The sequence below is a fragment of the Sus scrofa genome, chromosome 14 (genome assembly GCF_054392235.1).
Source record: "Sus scrofa isolate SSC_HxYL_T2T_F1_AM1 chromosome 14, Sscrofa_HxYL_maternal_Yorkshire_Landrace_v2.0, whole genome shotgun sequence".
Taxonomy (NCBI): Eukaryota; Metazoa; Chordata; class Mammalia; order Artiodactyla; family Suidae; genus Sus; species Sus scrofa.
The window spans coordinates 79,830,018-79,851,356 of record NC_139396.1 but is presented as its reverse complement, the minus strand read 5'-3'; the positions used below and the strand labels follow the sequence as shown (position 1 = coordinate 79,851,356).

Sequence of the window (21,339 nt, the reverse complement as noted above, 5' to 3'; positions counted from 1 at the left end):
CCCAGGGGAAGATGTCCTGCCTACAGCCAGCTGATGCTGCTTCCTCAAGTGTCATCACCTCAAGTGTCTCATCCCTTTACGTGGGGACTGTCCAGTGTGGCCCTGCTGAGTCCATCACCTGTGGTCCATTAGCGGCAGCTCCTCTTAGTAGCTGGATGGAGAAAGAAGCCCCCCCACCTCCACCCAGGGATGTCTGGGACGGTGTGTCTCCAGCGAGCCCTTGGTTCTTTCTGTCTGGGTGCAGCATGGCCTTCCTTTCCTCTTTCCCCCCTCCCCGCCCCATTTCCCTCTTCACTTCTCCCCTCTCATTTCCTCTCATTCCTCCTGTCCCAGCTCAGCGTCTTGTCCTTTCTCTCCCATTTATAGAAGAAGTGATGAAAGGTCCATAAAGGAGGAAGTGCCCCAGATGCCCCCGCCCCCCCATGGTCCTTGGGGGCACATAGTAAGCTCTTAGAGACTCTGAAGGCAGAAGTGGCATGATTCTTCCCAGTGGGGTTGTGGGGGAGCTGGTGCCCCAGCGTGTCCACTGTCCTTCATGCTGCCGCCTCCCACCATCAGCTCCCCGCCTCCCCTTTCCTCCTCCTGCATCAGGGATTCCCCTGTTGTGCTCACAGCAGACATGGACTTCGGCTAATTTAAGCAAGAACAGCAACAGGGAGCCTCACAAAGCTGTGTAGTTGGTCATCAAAGTGATGATCAAGTGGATGGGTCTTCTGTCAGTGGAGCCAGAGCTGCCCAGGACCAGTGGACAGTGGACACCAGTATCAGGGGCCCATCCACTGCCACTTGCTGCTTGGTTCACCACATCAGGATGCAGATTCTCAGAAGTCCTCCAGGGCACAGCCTGCACCCCGTGACCAAGGGCTGGCTTCCTGCACCGGGGTCTCCCCACAGGAGAGTCACTGCCATCTCATAGGAAGGACGGGTGCGCACAGGGCACGAGGACCACCACATGCTCCTCCTAACACTGCGCCATGCGGTGGGTGAGGTCTGCAGCCGGAGCAGCCGGCCCTCCTCCCGGGGACCATGCACACTGCACCCACTGGGGTTTCCAGCTGCACGCGCCTCCTGGCACCGCGATTCTGCTCAGGCCCTTTTTCCCCGTGTCCACCTGTCAGGCACAACCTCTGTGTGCGCTTCCAGCTCCATGAGGTCAAGGTCCTGGTCTGAGTCATCTGGCCATCCCCCACAGCACGCCCACTGACAGTGGTGTTGAATGTGGCCTGAGCCATATGCCGGCTGGGAGAAGGGAGGGCCTGCCCTCACTGGGGGAGCACCCTCCGTCCAGCACCCCAGCAGCGTCTGGATGCCCTAGTTGTACTCACTGGACATGTGCAGTGGAAGAAAGAAAAATAAAACAGATCATCAGGTGAAGCTTGAATAAACTCAGTTACTTGTGTTTGTTTTTGTGACATGTTGATCACAGAGGTAGCACCCAGGGGTGCTGGGGCCTGGGTTCTGGCCTTCACTGGGCCCCACGCCTCTGGGGTCTCAGTCCCTGCACTTCTCTGGGCTCCTCATGTCCAGGTGCAGAGTTGCCTGGTGTCGGAGCTCCTGAGCTCATGGAGAGACGAATAGATTACTGACCTGGAGCATCTGAGCACCCAGGTGGGACTCAATGCAGGGTGGCTGCTGGGGGGCAGGCCCTTCCCACCTCAGGGGGACAGCCCGCCTCGGGGCGACTTCCCACCTCCGGGGGCAGGGAGGCTTCCACTGGCTTCACTCAGACCCCTTCTGTCCAGGTCAGGTTGCACTCAGGGCCACGCCCCAGCCTGCATTCCCATCGCCCCTCCCAGAGCGCCTCCTACTGGCTGCATGCAGGTCATGGCTCCTTCCACGGTTAAAATCCATTCATCATCGAAACCCACTTTCGTGTCACTGTTGGAGTGCAGCTTCTGTGAAGCTGGTGGTGGGACTCGTGCCCCTCTCTGGCCTGTTCTCAGAGGCCTGAAGGAGAGCCAGGCTTCCTGTCCCTCCCCTCTTCTTTTGGGCTTTTCCTTTAGGATGTCCCCTGGCAGAGTAGGTCACTGAAGGGAAGGAAAGAGACCCTGAAGCCCGCTCTATCGCTTCTTCCCACAGGTCACCAAGGACAACAGAAACCACCTTCTGCCAGAGATTGTGGCATGTGTGCAGAGCGGCAGGAAGTGAAGACGATGGTCCCAGCTTTTCTCAACACGAAGCCATTCCTGCGAGAGGAGCCTGAGGGCCCTGCCTGTCAGGGTTTTATGCCTTCGGCTTTTATGAAACCTTGGAGGCTTTGCCAAGGAAAGCCCAACAGCTGTTTGCCATAAAATGTTTACAAGATCAAATTAGCCTTAATGCTGGATTGACTCTACAAGATTAACAATCCACCGTGGCTTATTTATGCGGAGAGCTCTCTGTTTATTTCTTCTTGCAGTTGGGCGTATGATTTGGGTACATTATGAAATGAGAAATGATTTTCGGAGTATTAGATGGAATTTGCCCCCACTGAAGTTTATAAATGTGCTCGGGGAAGAGGGAGAAGAGAGTTCCCTGCCTTCAGCTTTGCATGTCATGGAAATTAAACCCTCTCCAGGAGCAGCTGCAGTCTCATGCAGCTTAGCGTGATAACAGTTATTTGACTTTAAAAAATTAGTATTTCAAAAAAAGCCATTTTAGGTCCCCCCCCACTCATCTCTTATTGTTTGTTTGATTATGGCTTAATAAAAATAAAAATAATGTGCTGGTTGCTGACATGTGAGTCCTTGTATGGGCGGGATCAGTGGTCTGTAGACATGTTGGTTACGTCTGGTACTTAGCAGGCTCAGCTCTGTCGCTTCAGATCAGAGCCTGACTCCAGCCTCGTTCATTTCGACATGTTCTTAAGCCTCTCTGTTTCCCGTTTCCCTTCCAGGAAAAGGGAGTGAATGCCGTCAAAATAAGAGGCTGCCACAGCCTGGAAGGAGTACACCATTGGCCGTGACACGATCCGTGGGGACCGCCTGGGTCCCACGGCTGGGGCTGCCCAGACTAACAGTGCAGGACCCAGAGGTTCTCAAAGAGAAAGGCTGCTGAACTAAAGAACTCATGGAGGATAAAGTCTGCCCTCCCCCAGGTTAGCGATATTCCAGGGCTAAACAGCTCGGAGTTTTTAGGCCATTTTTGGTGGAGACCTGTGAGTTTCCAGGATTTTTTAGCTACTGGCCTTAACTACAAACTCAGCTTGTGCTGATGCGGGGTACGCCCTTGTCTGTGACCCCTGATGGGCCTGGGCATGTGGAGCAAGGCATCCTGTGAACTGGGCCCTGGGGCAGTGGACAGCACAGGAAGCTCTGGCATCTCCAGACCCAGATGATAGTTTGCAGGCGGTGGTTTGCAGCCTGTGACAGGCTTTAGGACAGAGTCCCTCCTCCTCCCGCTTTCCCGGGGGTTCTCTGAGCCTGGTCTGCCCTGGCCAAGCCTTTGAGGGATCGCAGCTGCAAAGGGTCTCCTAGGTTAGAACTTGCTGCTTAGAGTGGCTGGTCCCGTACAAGCAAGACTGCGTCTCTGTCCCAGTGTCCATGCTCGGGTGAGCGGATCGGGGAGGCCGCACCCACGACCTCTGACAGGCAGGGTGTGACCTGAGCTGTGCCCAGTGGGACAAGAGGGACTGCCCACAGGTGTGGCCTATGACCCCCGAGTACTGGCGTGGCATTGACCTCTGAGGCCAGTAGAGGCCTCTCACAAAGGCCTGGGGACCCCAGCCCCACGCTAAAGCTACTCTCCACCTCCTGCTGTCCTGAGCGAGCCCCACGCAACCCTCACCTCCACAAGGAAGAGGGCGGCTAGGGGAGGTATGGGCTGCGTCCCTTAGCACCCAGACTGGGGCTGAGACCCCTTCAGGAGGGAGCCTTTGCTGGCCTCCCAGGAGGGGCTCTGTGTTCACTGGGGCCTGTCCAGGCATAAAGGGACATTTCCTTCTACTGCTTGTCCTTCAGAGCTCAGAGTTGCAGCCACGACTGTGGAGTAGACTGATTTTGTCTTAAATTAGAAGGAAAGGGTTCGAAGGAAAGGGGCACTTGAAGCCGAAGCCAGACGTGTTGAGGTGGGAGTGGAGGGTCTCCTCAGCCCAGCCCCCATGCAGCGTGGCCCCCGATATTGGGAGGGTGTGGGGAGCTCCTTCATACTTTGCTTGAATGGTCCAGAAACCGTGACTCTTACTTCTGGAGGTCCACGGAGCACCCGGGGGTCACCACTGGACATCGGTCATTTTCTTACTCAATTCAATGGACACCCACCATGGAGAGGCCACCCTAACAGCTCAGAGCTGCCATTTAGTCCTGAGGGCTTGGCTGCAAAGTTGCCCAAGACAATTTGGGGAGCTGCCCACCAACTTCCATGGGGCCAACTGAGAGAGTGGCAGTGAGGGTCTATTAGCTTCTCTTGAAACCAGCATCTGCATATCAATCAGAAATAAGCAAGGGGGCATCTCCAGGGGTTGCTGATCGTAGAATCAGGCACACTGTCTCTGATGACAGAGCCCACCTATGGCTCTTTTTGTTTTGTTTTTGTCTTTTTAGGGTCACACCTGAGGGATATGGAGGTTCCCAGGCCAGGGGCTGAATCAGAGCTGCAGCTGCCAGCCTACACCACAGCCACAGCAACGCCAGATCTGAGCCGCGTCTATGACCTACAGCACAGCTCACGGCAATGCCTGATCCTTAACCCACTGAATGAGGCCAGGGATAGAACCCTCATCCTCGTGGGTACTGGTAGGATTTGTTACCACTGAGCCATGGTGGGAACTCACCCCACCTGTTGTTCTTAATTGCTAATCCTTACTTAAAAAAAGAATTACATGTAGTTCCAAGGGGGAAGGAATTCTCTGCCATACCTTTCCTCTGCCTACACTTCCATATCCTAGATACCTTTAAGAAATCTGTGTGGCTCTTTTTAGATTGAGTGTCTCTAATTGTGGTCTTCCCAAAGGGATGGCTCACCAGGCCAGTGACGGTGTTATCCGTGGACTCTGTTCTGTGCCCTCTTCCTCCTCCCTCACATCATGAGAAGCCAGGGTCTCTGGAATCTTAAGATGAGAAAAGCCCTCTCAGAATTTGCCTACATGTCATTCTTACAGTGAAGAATAAGGTTGTTTTTCTTGTTTTTATTTTTGTTCTTGTTTTGTCTTTTTAGGGCCACACCTGCAGCATATGGAGGTTCCCAGGCTAGGGGTCGAATTAGAGTTACAGCTGTTGGCCTACACCACAGCCACAGCAATACAGGATCCGAGCCGCGTCTGCGACCTACACCACAGCTCACGGCAATGCTGGATCTTTAACCCACTGAGCAAGGGCAGGGATCGAACCCGCAATTTCATGGTTCCTAGTCGGGTTCATTAACCACTGTGCCACGACGGGAACTCCAAGATTTTTTTTTTTTTTTTTAAGAAATGACAACAGTTTCAGAACTCAAAACAACTGGCCACAGCAGTAATTATAAACATTTTAATTCCAAAAACAAAGGCATGTGCGTGTGTTCTGTGACACCATAAGGACGGTGTGGCTTGGAAGCAAGCACACAGGAGCGCGAGGCGAGACAGGGCCTGGCTTCCTGCAGGAAGTGGCTGTGACTGCAGTGAGCATCATTCCAGTTGGCCCTCCACGCGCCTGCCTTGATCTCTGCACTCACATGGCTGGGGACTGTCGGCTCCTTTCCCAGGATGCTTTGGACGTGACTGCATGCGTTATCACGTTTCGCACAGTAAAGCTGTCACTGGTTTATACTTAACATCTGCATAAATATTATAAAGTGTGATTTTTCTCTATATGTGGATTGGACCAGCTGGCGGTGTGATGCACGCTGCTGTCCGCTGATGGTCACGGTAACAGTGACGTATAAAATGCCGATCGTGGAGCATGCAGCTGTCTCGTCATCAGGGCAGGAAGGCGTTATGTATGTGCTCTACTTGAGTTGTCTTAAGATGTTACATGGCTTTCGTTTGAATTTTCCAGTTCTGGCAATTGTGCCTCCCGCGCCCCGCCACTCTGGGGCCACGGGAGGCAGGAGGGAGGCATGTGGTGTCAAGGTTTGTCGTCATCCCGTGAGATATCTTTCAGCAACCTGAGATCAAGTTCTTGTGTTTTCCACATGCTCTCAATTCCCACAGGACGGGTCTCCTGGCTTGCAGGCTTTGCTCTGTTAGATTTGGGGAGCTCAGGGGAGACACCGTGGGGGGTTCCGTCTCTCTACCCAACCGCATGGCTCCTCCAGCCCCAGCGCCACTACTGCTCATCGGAAGCACTCTGCTGGGAGGCCGTGTCGTCCAGGCCCATGTCTTCCTGGCTCGCTCTTCTGCACATCACTCCCAGGCTCTCAGCCAGAGGGCGGTCTCCAAGTGGCCCCTGCTCCGTGGCCTCTGTGGGTTCACACGGCTCAGAGAAGTGCTTCCAAAGAGACGAGAGAAGCAACAAGTGATGGCTCAGCAGGGCTGACTGTCTGTCTGACCCACCACCCCCACTGCTGTAGGGACTCGCCCGCCATGTGGCAGGAACCTGCGGACAGAGTCCAGGGTCAGGCCCAGTTACAGAGGACCAAAGGGGCCCTTGAGGATGTGAAGCCTGAGCCAGGGTGCTCAGGGTGGAGGGTGCTGCACACAGGGAGCCTTTTCTCAGGGAATCTGGCAAGAGATGACCTTGGGTAAAATGTCACTTGTGAGCCTGCATTTCCTGGGTTTGGATCAACATCACTTCATACACACTTAGCCCTGCACAATCAAGTCCTGCAGGTTGGACCCCAGATGGTAGTACTGCAGAGGGCTTTTTATTCTGCCTGCCTATAGTCCCAAGGACCCAGCCATGCTGGTTGGAGAGAGGGAAAGACAATTTTCCAGAATCCCAGAACTGCACACATATGGAGGTTCCTGGGCTAGGGATCCAATCAGAGCTATAGCCGCCAGCCTATGCCAGAGCCACAGCAACACCAGATCCAAGCCGCATCTGTGGCCTACATGACAGCTCATGGCAATGCCAGATCCTTAACCCACTGAGCGAGGGCAGGGATTGAAGCTGCATCCTCATGGATGCTAGCCAGGCTCATTAATCGCTGAGCCGCGATAGAAACTCCTTTTTTTTTTTTTTTTTTAAACAGCTGCACCCATGGCATATGGAAATTCCTGGGTTAGGGGTTCAATCAGAGCTGTAGCTGGGACCTATGCCACAGTCATGGCAATGCCAGATACTTAACCCACTGAGCGAGGCCAGGGATCACACCTGTATCTTCACAGACACTATATCGGGTTCTTAACCCACCGAGCCACAACAGAAACTCCAAAATGCTCTTTTTCTAACTTTTAAATAGGTAAAATTAGAAAACCATCTCGGCAGCTTTGCGTTTAAATCTGGTGGTCAGGAACCCATGAAAATCTAACTACAGTGCTTATTTAGGAAACTAACTACAGTAGTTTCCTCTTGCTCAGGCCAGAGGAACATGCGAAGAGAAGGGAACAAGACGTGCTCCTGCTGCATGGATCCATGGAGAGCAAGCCCCCCACATCCCGGGCGAAGGGTGAGGGGGCTCTGGCGTCTGGCTCCCTCCAACAACGTCATTCCCCACAGAACAGGTTCCATGCATCCTGTTGGCTTCAGAGGCAGCCCAACTGCCTCCTGTCTGATGACCTGGGGCCCCTGTGGGGAGGGGATGGGTGCCTGCAGGCAAGAAGGCGGGGCCATCAGGCCAGGAGTCCCCTCCCAACCCCGCCAAATCCCTTACCCTGGTGGGCTGGCTGGTGGCCCTGGCCGAGGGGCCCATGGTGATGTTGACGCTGCTGGATGACTGGGTGTCGCTGGTGTTGCCCCCCTCTGCGGCAGAGAGTCCAGAAATGACCAGGGCGCTCGAGAAGCTCCTCTTGCCAAAGAGGAAGCTCAGGGTGGAGCTGGTGGACGAGCCCAGGCTGGACCGGAGCAGGGCCTCGGCCCGCTCACGGACGCTCAGGTGGCCGGTGGTGATGACGGGCGGGGGCTGGGAGTGCAGGGATGCAGCCGAGGTGCGCAGGGACAACCGGCTGCCCGAGAGCCGCTGGGCCAGCTCGTGGACTGACGTGGACGTCTGCAGGAAGGCCGGGTGGCTGTCCACCACAGGGCCGGCCGAGCGTGGGGCAGGCGGTGTTTGGCTTAAGGCCCTGTGGGCCTGGACCGACTGACTCCTGCCTTTCCTCCTGCCTGTGAAGAAGAGCAGAGAGAGGCAGGGAGTGACAGGGGCCTGGTGCAGAACCCAGGGAGCTCGACTCAACGTTCTGTGATAACCCATGTGGGGCAAGAATCTGACAAGGAAAACAGATACGCATGTATCTACACACACATGTGTAACTGAGTCACTGTGCTGTGCACCTGGAGCTCACACACTGTAAACCAGTCACACTCCAGTGTAAAAATAAAACACAAACATCAGAGCGGGAATTAAGGGGCAAGAAGGGAACAGCAGGGGCATTCAGAAGTCACTTATGTAGTCAATCAGAGCTTTCTCAAAAGGGAAACTAAAGCAAGAAAGACAGAAAGGAGAGAAAGTGAAAGAAAAGAACAAGAAAAGGGGAGAAAAAGAAAAAAGAAAAGGAAAGAGAAAGAAAAGAAAGCAAAGTAACTAAAGAAAGGAAGAAAGAAGAGAAAGAAAGAGGAAAAAAGGAAGAAAGGGAAAGAAAGAAGAAAGAAAGAAGGAAAGAAAGAGGAAGGAGAGAAGGAGAGAAAGAAGGAAGAAAAAGAGGGAGAATAAAACAGACCAGGTTGCCATGTTGCCACTGCAGGTGGCCTCCAGTGTCCATGTGTGTGTGGTGAGGTGGGAGGCCTGCTTTGCTGGCCTTCTGGGCTGGGGTGAAGGCCTGGGGGCCCAGTGCTGGGCTCCACTGAGGCCTGAGACCTGAAGGGCTGACCCAGGGCGGGGGTGGGTCCATCTGGTTTGCTTAGGCCTGTCCTGCTTTAGCACCAAAGTCCTGCATCCCTGGCTGCCTCCATCCTGAACAAACCCACAACATGGCATCATCAAGCTAATCCCATCTTGTTCCTGCCTCAGCTCCTCCTGGGCTCCTCTGATAGGAAGTGATAAAGGTCAAACATGCAAGTTGGTATGATTTTTAGGTGCCTTCAAAGTGGGGGGGGGAAAGGCTTGAACCCCAGGCTGAGGCCTTTTTCTCTAGCAAAGTCTCCGCTCCAGATCAAGGTCTCTGAGAGGAAGCCCTCAGCGGCCCTGCGCAGGCATGCACAGCCTGCGTTCCACATCTATCAGGACCCCCAGTGGGTTGGAGTGGCTCGCAGTTCCCTTTTGCCAGCGGTCCCTCCCCTCAGGGTCCCTCTTGCTGAGACCTGTCAAAACTAGGCCATTGGAGTTCCCACCGTGGCTCAATGGTTAACGAATCTGACTAGGAACCATGAGGCTGACTGTTCGATCCCTGGCCTTGCTCAGTGGGTTAAGGATCCGGCGTTGCCGTGACTGTAGTGTAGGTCTCAGACTTGGCTCAGATCCTGCGTTGCTGTGGTTCTGGCGTCGGCCGGTGGCTACAGCTCCGATCAGACCCCTAGCCTGGGAACCTCCATATGCCACGGGAGAGGCCCAAGAAATGGCAAAAAGACAAAAACAAACAAACAAACAAACAAAAAACCTAGGCTGTTTTTGACCCAGGTGTTGGACTGCCCAGGGATTTTGGTCCTGGCGCTTGCTAGAACACTCGATTCCTTAGCTTAAGCCTCTCAATAATCACTAGGGACTAATTTTAAAATATTATTTTGAAGGGGGCAGCTAGAGACATCACAGTGCTACTAATTGCTTTATTGGCATGTCCCCTGGAGTGGCTACAGTGACATGAAATCAGAAAAAAATTAAAAAATAGAGAGGACTGCAGGGTGGTACCCCCAATGGCTGTCACCTCCCCCCCAGGTGCCCAAATTATTATTATTTTTTAACAAGTTTTTTTTTTTTTTTCTTTTTTGGCTGCCCAAGGCACATGGCGTTCCCAGACCAGGGATCAGGTCCGAGCCACTGTTGTGATCTATGCCGCAGCTGCAGCAACACAGGATCCTTAACCCACTGTGCCAGGCCGGGGATCGAACCTGCGTCCCAGAGCTGCAGTGGTGCTGCTGATCAAATTGTGCCACAGCGGGAACTCCCAAGTGCCCTAATTTTTAACTGTGTATCCGGTGATTTTCTGAAATGCTTGTCTAGGGGAGCCAACTCCTTAGGGAAGAAATGTTAATATGGACCAGCCCTGCCCCTCCCAGGGGCAACTGACTGGCTAAAAGGGCCCCTCGGCCTCACACAGACCCTCCTAGTGCAATGTGCCTGTTGTGATGTGGGGTCTCCTTTCCAGAGGGTTCTGGGGCTCCCACCTGGCTCCCTCCCCTCAACGCCTGTCTGCTGAGAAATCAGCGTTCCCCCCCCACACAACCCCCATGTGCCAAGATGCAGCTTACAGGCTCCTGGGTGAGTACAGCAGCCCCCACGCCCCTAGGTCCAGGGCTCCCCCTGGGTGGGGACCATCTGAATGGTCCCTGCTCAAGAGCTCAGTATGTTATTCTTTAGAGGAAGGTAGAGAAGGGAGAAGGGGAGCCTGACGAATCAGAATTAAGACCAGAGATGGCTATCTGTTAGTTTATTCAGAGTCTGGCAAGGCCAAACATCTGTGTGTGATTTATACTCTAACGCTGATTGCTGCTCCCAAATTCTCCACATTCATCTGCATGACAGTGATTTTGATGCTGCATCGACCACCGGGGCTTGATGGGGGAATGTCCCAGTTAATTCCAGTCACGCAGGGACAAAGCCCATCTGTGTGTCAGAGGGGAGTGTCTGTATTCTATTCAAGAAGGGCTGACCACGCCCCCCATCTCACTGCTTCAGATTTTCTTAGGTTTTTTTTTGCGGGGGGGGGTCACTCTTTTTTTTTTTAATTACTTTTGCAAATGGAACAAGTAAGAAACCAGACTAAATGCATTTATGCTACTTGGGATCATTATTTTATAGCTTAACTTTGCAATTACTTCATTACCAAATTACAAGTGTTTCTAGGGGAAATCTCCTTAGAACTTGGGTTGAAATCCATATAAATCACCTTCCTTGGTTCATTGTCTTGGTACAACGCCTTCATCTTGGATTATTATCTGAAAGCTGGTGCAAATCTTAACTAGTAAAAGGTGCAGTCTTCCTGTCCACCTTGGGCTTCAGAACAGACATGAATTCCTAACTGCTCTCAGCAAGCAGGCCACCGGCCTCCACCGGCAAGCCTGTCCCCTTCCAGCAAGACTGGGTTGTCAGGCCATGGCTGGGGCTGCCCAGTGAGTGCCCAATCACCAGGCGTGAGGGCACGCCAGCCAGGCCTGAAGGGCAGCCACGCTCAGCGTGGCCACCTGGGACCCCAGTCCTTTGGGTGTCTGGCAAGGGCCAGGATTGGGTTACTCAGCTGGGAACTGAGGCAGGGACCAAGGAAGTGAGGGAGCGGTGGGGACCCCAGTTATGGGCATTGAGCCTGGGGTGCTGTGAGTAAAACAAGATCCCTGTGCTTGGAATTTGATTCCCATGGCTCCATCACTGCTACTTGGCTGGGCTTCTCAGTCCTGCCCTGGCAGGAGAGTCAGGTGGTCCACCTCCGCGCCGGGGACTCCCTCCCTTGGGGCAGAGCACAGGGGTCCTAACTGTTCAAATTACCACCTTCCACCCTCCACCTCCGCCCTGCCTCTCGGACAGCATCCTTTCTGCAGGCTCAGCCCAGGACATGCCGATGGGCCAACGAGGGCCCAACCTGCAAAACTCACCTGGCCCTGGAACCCAGAGTGTCTTAAGTTCCTGAGTGGGAACAGAGTTAACCCCAGACAATTTGGGTGGGTCACTTCCTCACGTTGGCCATTAGAACCATTGATAGTAAAAAAGGGGACGTTTCAGTTTTCTGGGGGCAGGAGGAGGTGTCTGTGTCCTGGTGTAGGGGAGGCAGGCTGTCTCTTTCCCAACTTTGGGCCTTTCTGGATGTCTCCCAGGGCTGTTGTGCCCTGGATGTCCCCAGATCCCCCTGCTGTTTGTTTGATTGTTTATTTATTTATTGTCTTTTTTTTGCCTTTTCTGGGCCGCTCCTGCGGCATATGGAGGTTCCCAGGCTAGGGGTCTAATTGGAGCTGTAGCCGCTGGCCTACGCTAGAGCCACAGCAACTCGGGATCTGAGCTGCATCTGCAACCTACACCACAGCTCACGGCAACGCCGGACCCTTAACCCACTGAGCAAGGCCAGGAATCGAACCCACAAATTCATCGTTCCTAGTCAGATTCGTTAACCACTGCGCCACGAAGGGAACTCCTCCCCCTGCTGTTTAGAGGTGGGCCTGGGAGTCCCAGTGGCTGGTTTCAAGCAAACCACCTCACATGTGTCATTCTTTTGAAGGCAGGTCTGGACCCCAGCCCTGTCCACCGACCCCCCAGAAAGGGTGTTCAGCTTATGCCACCTGCCATGAGGCTCTCCTGGGAAGATTTGGGGATGCCTCCCCCGTGGGCCCTCAGGCAGGATGGAGCCCTAGCAGCTGCTGAGACAAGAGGATGCCAGGAAGGGCAGGAGGGACCATCTCTGCCACCCTCACCCCCAGGATCCACTGGCCCCCTGGGGGACCCTAAGCCTGATGATCTGAAAGGTGGTCCCTCTTGCATCCCTCAGTGGACCAGCTGGACTGCATGCAGAGCCGCCTGGATGCTCTAGGGAGAGCCTCTGGGGACCAAGGCATGGTCCTCCTTTGTGGGGGTAGGAGACAGGCAAATGCCCTTTGGGGCCCCTTTCTTCCCAGGACCAGAACCACTTGCTGTGGCCAGCGCCCCGCCCACAAGGCATCACTAGGAGAGCATGAAGCTGGAGCCCTGTGGGGTTCTACAGGGGGCTTGGGCTACAAGGACAAGCCGGCCAGCAGCTGCTGGCTCTTCACTCATGGCTGTGATCGTCGGAGGCTGGCTGCAGGTGAGCCTCACCTGGGCCTCCTGTGACCAAACGCCTGACAGCCCCGCCCCTAGTGAAGCCCTAGAGGGGGCGGCTGAGTAGGGGGTGTGGACCATCCACTCGGCCAGCATCAGCACACCTTAGCCCTGAGGGCCCCCCAGCACTTCAGGGGGTCCAGCTCTGCCCATCTCTCCCCATAGGGCCAGGAGGCTGTGGACACAAGGGATGCGCTGGCCTGCTCCCCCACACTCTCATCTCCAGAAGACCCTGCAGGATCCGGAGCCTCCGCAGACCTTTCCCCAGGCTCCGCCCCCAGCGTGGGCCTTGGGCCTTCACAGGTTGTGCCCTGAGGCCTGAGGCGGGGCAGGGAGCAGCGGGCAGGGTGAGGATGGGGCATGGACGTGCAGACAAGGGGGTCCATCCACGCACAGGCCCTGGTTGGGCGTGGCTGTGGGGGGACAGTGGGCTGGCATGTCTGTGTGCATTCCTGTCCCCAGCCCTGAGGAATGAGGGCCGCCCCCTGTTCTCCTCCCCGCTTCCCCGCATAGCTCGCTTGGCTGTCCTGGTGCAGGAGCATGGCTCACTGGCCCTGATACACATGGGCTGACACAGCGACACAGAGGCTGAGCCCAGGCTGGGAGAGGCATGTCCTGCCAGAGGAAGCAGCAGCTGCAGAGGCCTGGAGGAGGGGGGGCTGAGCGTGGGTGAGGGGTGGCAAGGGAGCCAGCTGGAGGGGGATGTGGATCACAGGGGGCCCTGCAGGACAGGCGAGGGCCCAGTTGCCTATGCCCCCCCAGTTCCTACACTGAAGTCCTAATCTTAGAGCCTCAGGACGTGACCTTATTTGGACATAGGGCTGTTGCAGGTGTGATTAGTTAAGACAGGGTCATCCTGGAGTAGGGTGGCCTCATGCGATACGACTGGTGTCCTCATCAAAGGGGACATTGGGACACAGGCACGTACACAGGAAGAACGCCCTGTGAAGACGAAGACAGAGGTCAGGATGAGCCCCTACAAGATGAGGGACGCCCAAGACCACCCACAAAGCCCCCAGAGATGCCTGCGCCAGACTGTCCGTCATGGCCTCAGGAGGTAGCAGTCGGGCTGATGCCTGGATCTTGTCACAGCCACTTGGTTTGCAGTGCTTTGCTGCAGCTCCCTAGCAAAGGAACACGGGTTTGTTCTGAGGGATCCGGGAAGCCATGATTCAACAGGAGGATGTCCTGAGTCAGAATGTACCAGCACCGTGGCTGGTGTGCGGGAAAGAGGTTTATGATCAGGGCGGTTGGCAGGGCTGCCCGACACTGACTGAGAGAGGCTCACCCTCTGTTTGGGGTGGGGAAGGGCACAGGGGGTCCCCTGCCAGCTCTCTGAGCCTCTGCGGGGGAGTGGGGGGAGGGTGCAGTGGCCAGAGTAATGCCCCCCTGGGAACGCACTGCAGCCCCTTCTTTCCCCAGATCGTCAGCCTCTCCAGCACAGGGAAGGACATGTATCTGTTCTTTGCCCCTACCCCTCCCCCTGCCCAGGCACAGATGTGATTTTCTAGATGGGGAAATGCAGGGTAGTTTCCGAATGGAGAAATGCCTGAGTGTTCGGCATTTCTGTCCAAGTGACTGGTCTGAACTAGAGAGGCTGGATCCGGGTACGGGGGAGGCAGGGTCTGGCTGGAGGAGGCACACAGGCTTTTCGAGAGCAGGATGTGGGCGTCCCGGACCAGCTCTGACTCCATGAGATGCCTCTTCCCTTGTTCACAAGCGCAGCCATGCCAGCGCTGGCAGGGCCTGGAAAGAGTCCCGCCGGGGTGTCAGGATGACGAGGTGGCCTCCATCCATTCTGAGGAACCTGAGATCTGGAGGTGGATGTGGCCTTGAGGACCCCCAGCCTCGTTGCCATGTGCACACCAGCCCGGGGACCAGCTCTCCGGGCCTCCTGACCACAGACAGACTGCCTCCCGCAGGACCAGTTCACTTGCCCAAACAAGTATGAAGACCCAGCCATGCTCTACAAGGCCATCCAGTCCTTTGAAAAGGCCCCTCAGAGTCGCCTTTTCTTTTTTCTTTTTTCGTTGTTGTTTTGTTTTGTTTTTGTCTTTTTAGGGCCATAGCCTCAGCATATGGAGGTTCCCAGGCTAGGGGTCAAATCGGAGCTACAGCAGCAGGCCCGCGCCAGAGCCACAGCAAAGCCAGATCCGAGCCACACCTGCGACCTACACCACAGCTCACGGCAACACCGGATCCTATCCCACTGAATGAGGCCAGGGATCGAACCTGCTTCTTCCCGATGCTAGTCAGATTTGTTTTCGCTGAGCCACGATGGGAACTCCCAGGGTTGCCTTTTCTAACCCAGCCCCCTTCTCCCAGTGGAGTGGGGTAGTGGAACGACACCCAACTGGTTGAGCCAAATTAGCTGGGCCTTAGTTTAAATGTGATTTTAAACTTGACACTCAGCCCAAACTTGGACCAAGCCACCTCCTGCATTCCCTTCTGCTACCTCCCTTCTCTTTCCTTCTGCTCTGAAATGTCAGGTGTAAGTGGAGGCAGGTGACAGCAGCAGAGCAGGCAGAGGATGCAGTCGCCTGGCTGCCTCACCAACACACTTGGAGGGGGTGGATCAACTCATAAGACAGAGGCGCCACCACACAGAGGAACACCACCCAGTGGTCACTGAGTGAGTGAGAGATGGAATGGAAGGGAGTGACCACTGGACCGATGGACAGACAGAGGGATGGCCGGCTGAGGTAATGGCCAGACAGATGGATAAAAGATAAACACTGAATCTAAGACAGAGAGAGTTCTAAGTAGAACCTATAAGAGTCAATATATTTGGGGAGTCCTTTGGCCCAATACTGATTTTTCCTGCATGAAGGGGTTCTCAGGTTAGAATGACAACCTATCCAACGGTGTTGGCCGGCTGGACCAAAGGAGGCTACATCAGTAACCACGAGGCCCCGCTGCACCTACCTGCCCTCCGTGGCCCTTCACAGGGCGACCAGTGGCGGGCCCCTTCCTTTCTGGGCTGTTCTGAGCTGCTCTCCCGGCTCTCACCACTGGGGGCACTGCTGCCGCCTGCGGGCCGAGCGCCCCCTCCGTCCACATCCTCAATGTGGCCAGCGCCCTGCGTGCCCGCATCACACTCCTTCCGCATCCTGGGACACGGAGAAAAGCTTCAGGGTTCTTCACCAAAACGTTTCTAATTCCCCTCATGGCCCCACCACATCCATGTCCAAATCAGGATGGCAGACCACGCTCTGCAGGTGAGCAGCGCACCTGGGAGGCAGGTGGAGAGCGGGGGCGACTATTCCCCAAACCTCAGTGTTGGATAAATGAATACATGGCACCTGGATGGATCAGCTGCCGGCTCCACCTCTCACAGAAATCCTCAGCTTTGAGCCTCCACAAGGAGCTCTGCCGGATTTAGGCAAAACATCTTAGAATTCCTTCCAACCAACTAGGGACGTTGTTACAACCGGGTAAGAAGACAATGGGATGCCAAGTGAGTGTTGGGGAGACGGAGGGGCAGGGCAGGGGCCTTCAGGCAGGTTCGCAGCCGCAGATGTGGAACAGTGACTCCCAGAGACCCACAGGCCCAGCCATTCTGCCAGGACTCAAGCCCAAGTCTCAGCCCGCGACAGCTGGAGGGAGACAGACTCTGCCAAGGTTCCCCCGGAACCATCACCGGAGGCTGCTTGTTGAAACCAACTATGGGTCGGCGGACACGTGGGCGGGGAGGTTTTAATCACAGAAGATAACAGGGATGGAGGGTGAAATTCCATCCAGAAGACCCGGAGCTCCAGCCGCCCCCCCAGCCCGCCTCCAGACAAAGCCCGCGTGGGCTGCGAACACCCACCTTAACCACTTGGTTCGGAACCATGCCCTGATGCCATCCCAAGTGACGGGTCCGCTCCACACGCTCTTCAGCTGCCTGTGGGTCCCTAGGTAGGATGTGGTTAGCGGGGAGACGTACATGGGGTAGCCCAGGGGCTGGTCACAGGAGGAATTAATTAGGTTTCGGAGGACCTGCTTGTTGTTCTGGATGCTGCCGCGCTCAGGGTTGCGGTTGCGGAGGAAGATGAGCTCTTGCTGCTGCCCCGCCCAGAGTCCTCGGACACACTCCCTGTTCACCTGCGGGGCAGGAGGACACGGGGAGAGGAGCAGATGGCCCGGCTGCTGGATGTTGGCCCTGAATCTGAATACCTGATACCCAGAAAGCTTTTTGGCCTGAAGCTTTCATGGGTCAAATCGGAATGACAGCCCTGCAAGGTGGATGTGATGCTCTTTTTATGGGGAAACAGATCAAATAAGAACAGAGTAAGGCTCTGTTTCAGCCGGTTGGTCTGAAGCTCTGTGAAAAGGAAAATCTCTGCAAAGAGAGTTCTTGGGTCCAGGAACAGGTCATGAAAGGGAGGTCTGGAATTTTAGAGAATTTGAAAGTCTTGAAGAATAAGCGAGGAAGTTCCTTTGCAGTGCGGTGGGTTAAAGATCTGGTGTTGCTGCAGCTGTGGCATAAGTTGCAACTGCAGCTGGCACTGGGTCCTTGCCCCAGGGAACTTCCACATGCCGAGGGTGTGGCCAAAAAACAATAATGATATAATAAGCTAGATCCTCAGCTACACGTGAGTCTAGTCAAAGGACTTCTTGTCAAAAGACTCACCTCTGCACCGGCTCTCTGGGCAGGAAGTGGCTCCGACAGCGATGTACAGCCTGCCCCCGCCCCCCACATGCTGGGCAAAGTTTATTACGCCCAGACTGTGTGGACACCAGCACAGGGGCCAACTTGTCCCATTTCTTCCCACATTCCGCCCGCCGGGAAAGGTGGCTGCCGTACCTTGATCACCTTGAAGCTCAGGAAGCTTCTGTGGAGCATGATGACCTTGTACTCGTCTGCGCCCTCATCCACCACATGCCGCAGGGTCAGCAGCTCCTCCTTGTTGGCCAGCACAGCACCCCGCCAGGCAGGGTCACCCTCGTGGCAGATCACCACTTTCCTTTCAAAGGACTGGATGGCCTCATAGAGCACGGCCGGGTCTTCATACTCGTCTGGGCAAGTGAACTGGTCCTGCGGGAGGCAGTCCATCTGTGGTCAGGAGGCCTGGAGAGTTGGTCCCCGGGCAGGGGTGCACATGGCAACGAGATGGGGCTGCGGGGGGGGGCCGGCAGCCTCAAGGCCACATCTACCTCCAGCGACATCTCGACATCCCAGCGCCTTGACAGGACTAGAGCTTGTGGCTTATGTTCCTATGGCTTTTCCATACAGTGTGGGCACTTCTGATGTCATTTCCTCCAGCCCAGTCCCCTCGTCCATCCCACCTCCTAAGGGCTCTCGAGGGCAAATTGCCACTGGTCACGTCAAGAACATTCGATGCCTGAAGGCTTACTTGCTAAGTAAGAAGCCCACTCACCAAGGTCATGCCAAGGGAGAGGACTGTGTTTTTGAAAGGTCATTTTTTCCCCTAATGTATTGGACTTACACTTTTTTTTTTGCTTTCTTTTTTCTTTGTTGGCTGCATATGGAGTTCCCAAGCCGTAGTTTTCACTTAAGCCATAGCTGCAGCAACACCAGGTCCTTAACTGCCTGCACCGGGCCGGGGATTGAACCTGTGACCCGGTGCTCCCAATACATTCCAATCTCATTGCACCACAGTGAGAATCCCACCTTTTTTTTTTTTTTTTTTTTTTTTTTTTTTTTTTTTGCTTTTTAGGGCTACATCTGTAGCATATGGAAGTTCCCAGGCTAGGGGTCAAATCAGAGCTGCAGCCGCTGGCCTACGCCACAGCCACAGCCACAGCACCGCTGGATCCAAGCTGCATCTGCAACCTGTACCACAGCTCATGGCAACCCTGGATCCCCAGCCCACTGAGTGAGGCCAGGGATTGAACCTGAATCCTCATGGATGCTAGTCGGATTCGTTTCCACTGTGCCACAATGGGAACTTCCGACTTTTTTTTTTTAAGGGATGTTTACCTGGTGCAGCTTCAGGGACATCTTGAGAGCTGGGGCAACGACTTTGTGCAGCAGGTCGATGTCTGCAAACACCCACTCATCTCGGGCTGTAATTCTGAAGTCACCTTTGAAGAGGGCGTGGAGGCCATACAGGAAGGAGTCCAGGCTGTGAAACAAAAGTCAAGTGACTGCTGGTTCACCGGGAGCGAGGTTATTCAGCATCTGGTCACCCAGAGCAGGCTTGGGTCTCCCGTGTGTCATCTCAAGAAGCATCTTAATGTCTCTAGGCTGAGCCAGCAGGTGTTCCACCAAACGCCTGACCCTGCAGCCCCTCTTTTGCACCCTCCCTCGTGACAACTGCCGCAATGGTCAACCTCCAGGAAGAGGCACTGACACACTGGATCCGTGAGTGCGACAGTGGAGATCCTGGTCTGGGCTGGCTGCCAGTCTGGCCCAGCAGCCCTGGGGCCTCCACTTTTCAGGAGGGAGGTTTGGGGAAGAGCCCTGGCCCTTCCATCTGTCTTCTCTACGTTTCTGGATAGCACTTTTGGGCTATGTCACTCTTAATAAAGATCAGATCCTACCACCATATGGAGAGAGAAAATGACGCATAATTAAATCTCAGATTCGCCCTTTAGATTTAGATTTAGATTTTCAGGGAACATCCATCTACCAATCCCACCCTCTTTTGTTTTGTTTTTTCTTTTTAGGGCTGCACCCGTGGCACTTGGAAGTTCCCAAGCTAGGGGTCAAATTAGAGCCATAGCTGCCAGCCTACACCACAGCTACAGCAACACCAAATCTGAGCCTCGCTGTGACCAGCACCACAGCTCAGGGCGATGCTGGATCCTTAAACCACTGAGTGAGGCCAGGAATCGAACCCAAAACCTCATGGTCGCTAGTCAGATTCAATTCCGCTGCATCACAACAGGAACTTCCGCTACCTTCTTTTTAATGCCTGAGATGGATGCAGCACAATAGAGGGGGTAGAAATGGCTGGATTTCACAGGATTGTCCAGGTTTTCTGTCGCTAGGTTTTTCTAGAGATGGAATTGAGCATTACCTGGGGAGGAAAGAGGAGGCGCCTGAGGGCTTCCTTTCACAATCTGGGTCCTTTACCTTCTGGATGGACCCAGGGAGCGGGCTGATGAAAGCGACACACTGCACGTTGTGAGGAAGGAGGGGGAAGAACCGGTCTTCCTGAATTCTCTCCCTCTGTTTCCATCAATACCCTTGGCCCTCCGGCCTCCACCATTCCTGGGAAGCAAGCACCGCAACAGCCTCCCCATCAGGGTTGAACTGGGACAGACAGAGCAGGGCAGTGTGTGGCAGAGACTCTGGGGATGGAGCTCAGAAGGACGGGATGAGCTGGCTCACAGAGCAAGACCCTGGATGCAGCAATGTTAGACCCATGCAGGGAAATAACTCTGCTGACCCCTGTTGGAGGTGTCATTGCTGGAACGTACCACTATCATTAATCTCCTTCCAGAACTCCCTTGAGAGAGGCAGGCTGTGGGAAGTGGAGGCAGCCAGGATCTAGGCAGGTGGGGCGGGTGCTGGGGCCTGGAGGAGCCCAGAACCTTGCAGAAAGTTCCAGGAGACAGTCCTCCTGAACAGGCTCCCCCCACCCCCCACCATCCCCCAGAGAACCCAGACCTTCTGCCGGGAGGGAGGGCTTAGCAGCTTCCCAGACCCTGGGAGGGGAGGGCTGGACAGCAGGGCCCGGCTGCAGAAGGAAGGATGCAGGGAGGGAAGGCTTAAAACAGGGCCATCCGCTGTCAACGGAAAACATTCTAAAATGCCCCTGTCCTCAGTGAAGTATGGTGAAGAGAGCATTAAAAATGAGTGGGCTTTCTTCTGGAAAGTCTTAGAAGAATGCCTCGCAGTTTGCACACACACTTAGAGACATCAGTCCCCGAGATGTAGGGCTGGGGACGATGCAGAGGAAGGTTAAGGGACCGGCTCCCCACCCCCAGTCGCTCAGAGCAACCTGCACAGGCGGAAGAGAAGAGCCAGGGATTCAGGGCTGCGGTAGAGGCAGATCCCCATCGGTAAACGCCCTTCCACAGGCCTCATTGAGGGCCTGCGTTCCCATCCCAGGCCCCCAACCACTGCTGTTCCACTGGTCATTTCTGTTTTCAGAGGAAAATGACACACGGGGAAGCTGACTGCTGTGCTATTAAACTGAGTCTCCATGCAGAAAACAAAGCCTGAATCTGAACTCCATGAGACCGAGGGTATTACCCTCAGCACCTTGACGGTCCCGGCATCCTGAAAGTAAGGTGTTTCATTACCTGCCTCTTATCCTCCGGAAAGTGAAGAGGAGGAAGGCAGAGATATGATGATCTGGGAAGGCTTTGAGGCTGGGGGGAAGGGGTCTCCGGGAGGCCCCGCAGCACATTTCTGACTTGGTGTTTCATGGGCTTTGTCCTTTTGTCTCTGCTGAGATGACAGGCTCCCTCCCCCAGACCAGCAGCTGGAATAAGTACACAGGGTTACATCCGAGTCCA

At 54.9% G+C, this 21,339-nt stretch overlaps 2 protein-coding genes and 1 long non-coding RNA gene across 8 annotated transcripts in view; 2 read left to right on the top strand and 1 right to left on the bottom strand.

Annotated features, from left to right (window-relative positions):
• Positions 1 to 2,715, top strand: part of NTPCR (nucleoside-triphosphatase, cancer-related) — a 30,561-nt gene extending 27,846 nt beyond the window's left edge. Inside the window, exon 5 of the mRNA XM_021072791.2 lies at positions 2,080 to 2,715. Coding sequence (XP_020928450.2) covers positions 2,080 to 2,148 — 69 coding nt within the window. The 3' untranslated portion in view covers positions 2,149 to 2,715. The remainder of the gene's footprint in view (positions 1 to 2,079) is intronic.
• The window catches only part of LOC146396806 (uncharacterized), a 769,570-nt gene that overhangs the window by 224,912 nt on the left and 523,319 nt on the right, over positions 1 to 21,339 (top strand). The window lies entirely within an intron of this gene.
• PCNX2 (pecanex 2) overlaps positions 5,431 to 21,339 on the bottom strand; it is a 293,795-nt gene continuing 277,886 nt past the window's right edge. For all 6 annotated transcript variants that reach the window (XM_021074292.2, XM_084996835.1, XM_084996833.1 and 3 more), the window contains 6 exons: positions 18,851 to 18,995; positions 17,714 to 17,944; positions 16,736 to 17,010; positions 15,850 to 16,034; positions 7,708 to 8,156; positions 5,431 to 6,383 (listed from right to left, as the gene is read on the bottom strand). In XM_021074292.2, coding sequence (XP_020929951.2) covers positions 6,222 to 6,383; positions 7,708 to 8,156; positions 15,850 to 16,034; positions 16,736 to 17,010; positions 17,714 to 17,944; positions 18,851 to 18,995 — 1,447 coding nt within the window. In that variant the 3' untranslated portion in view covers positions 5,431 to 6,221. The remainder of the gene's footprint in view (positions 6,384 to 7,707; positions 8,157 to 15,849; positions 16,035 to 16,735; positions 17,011 to 17,713; positions 17,945 to 18,850; positions 18,996 to 21,339) is intronic.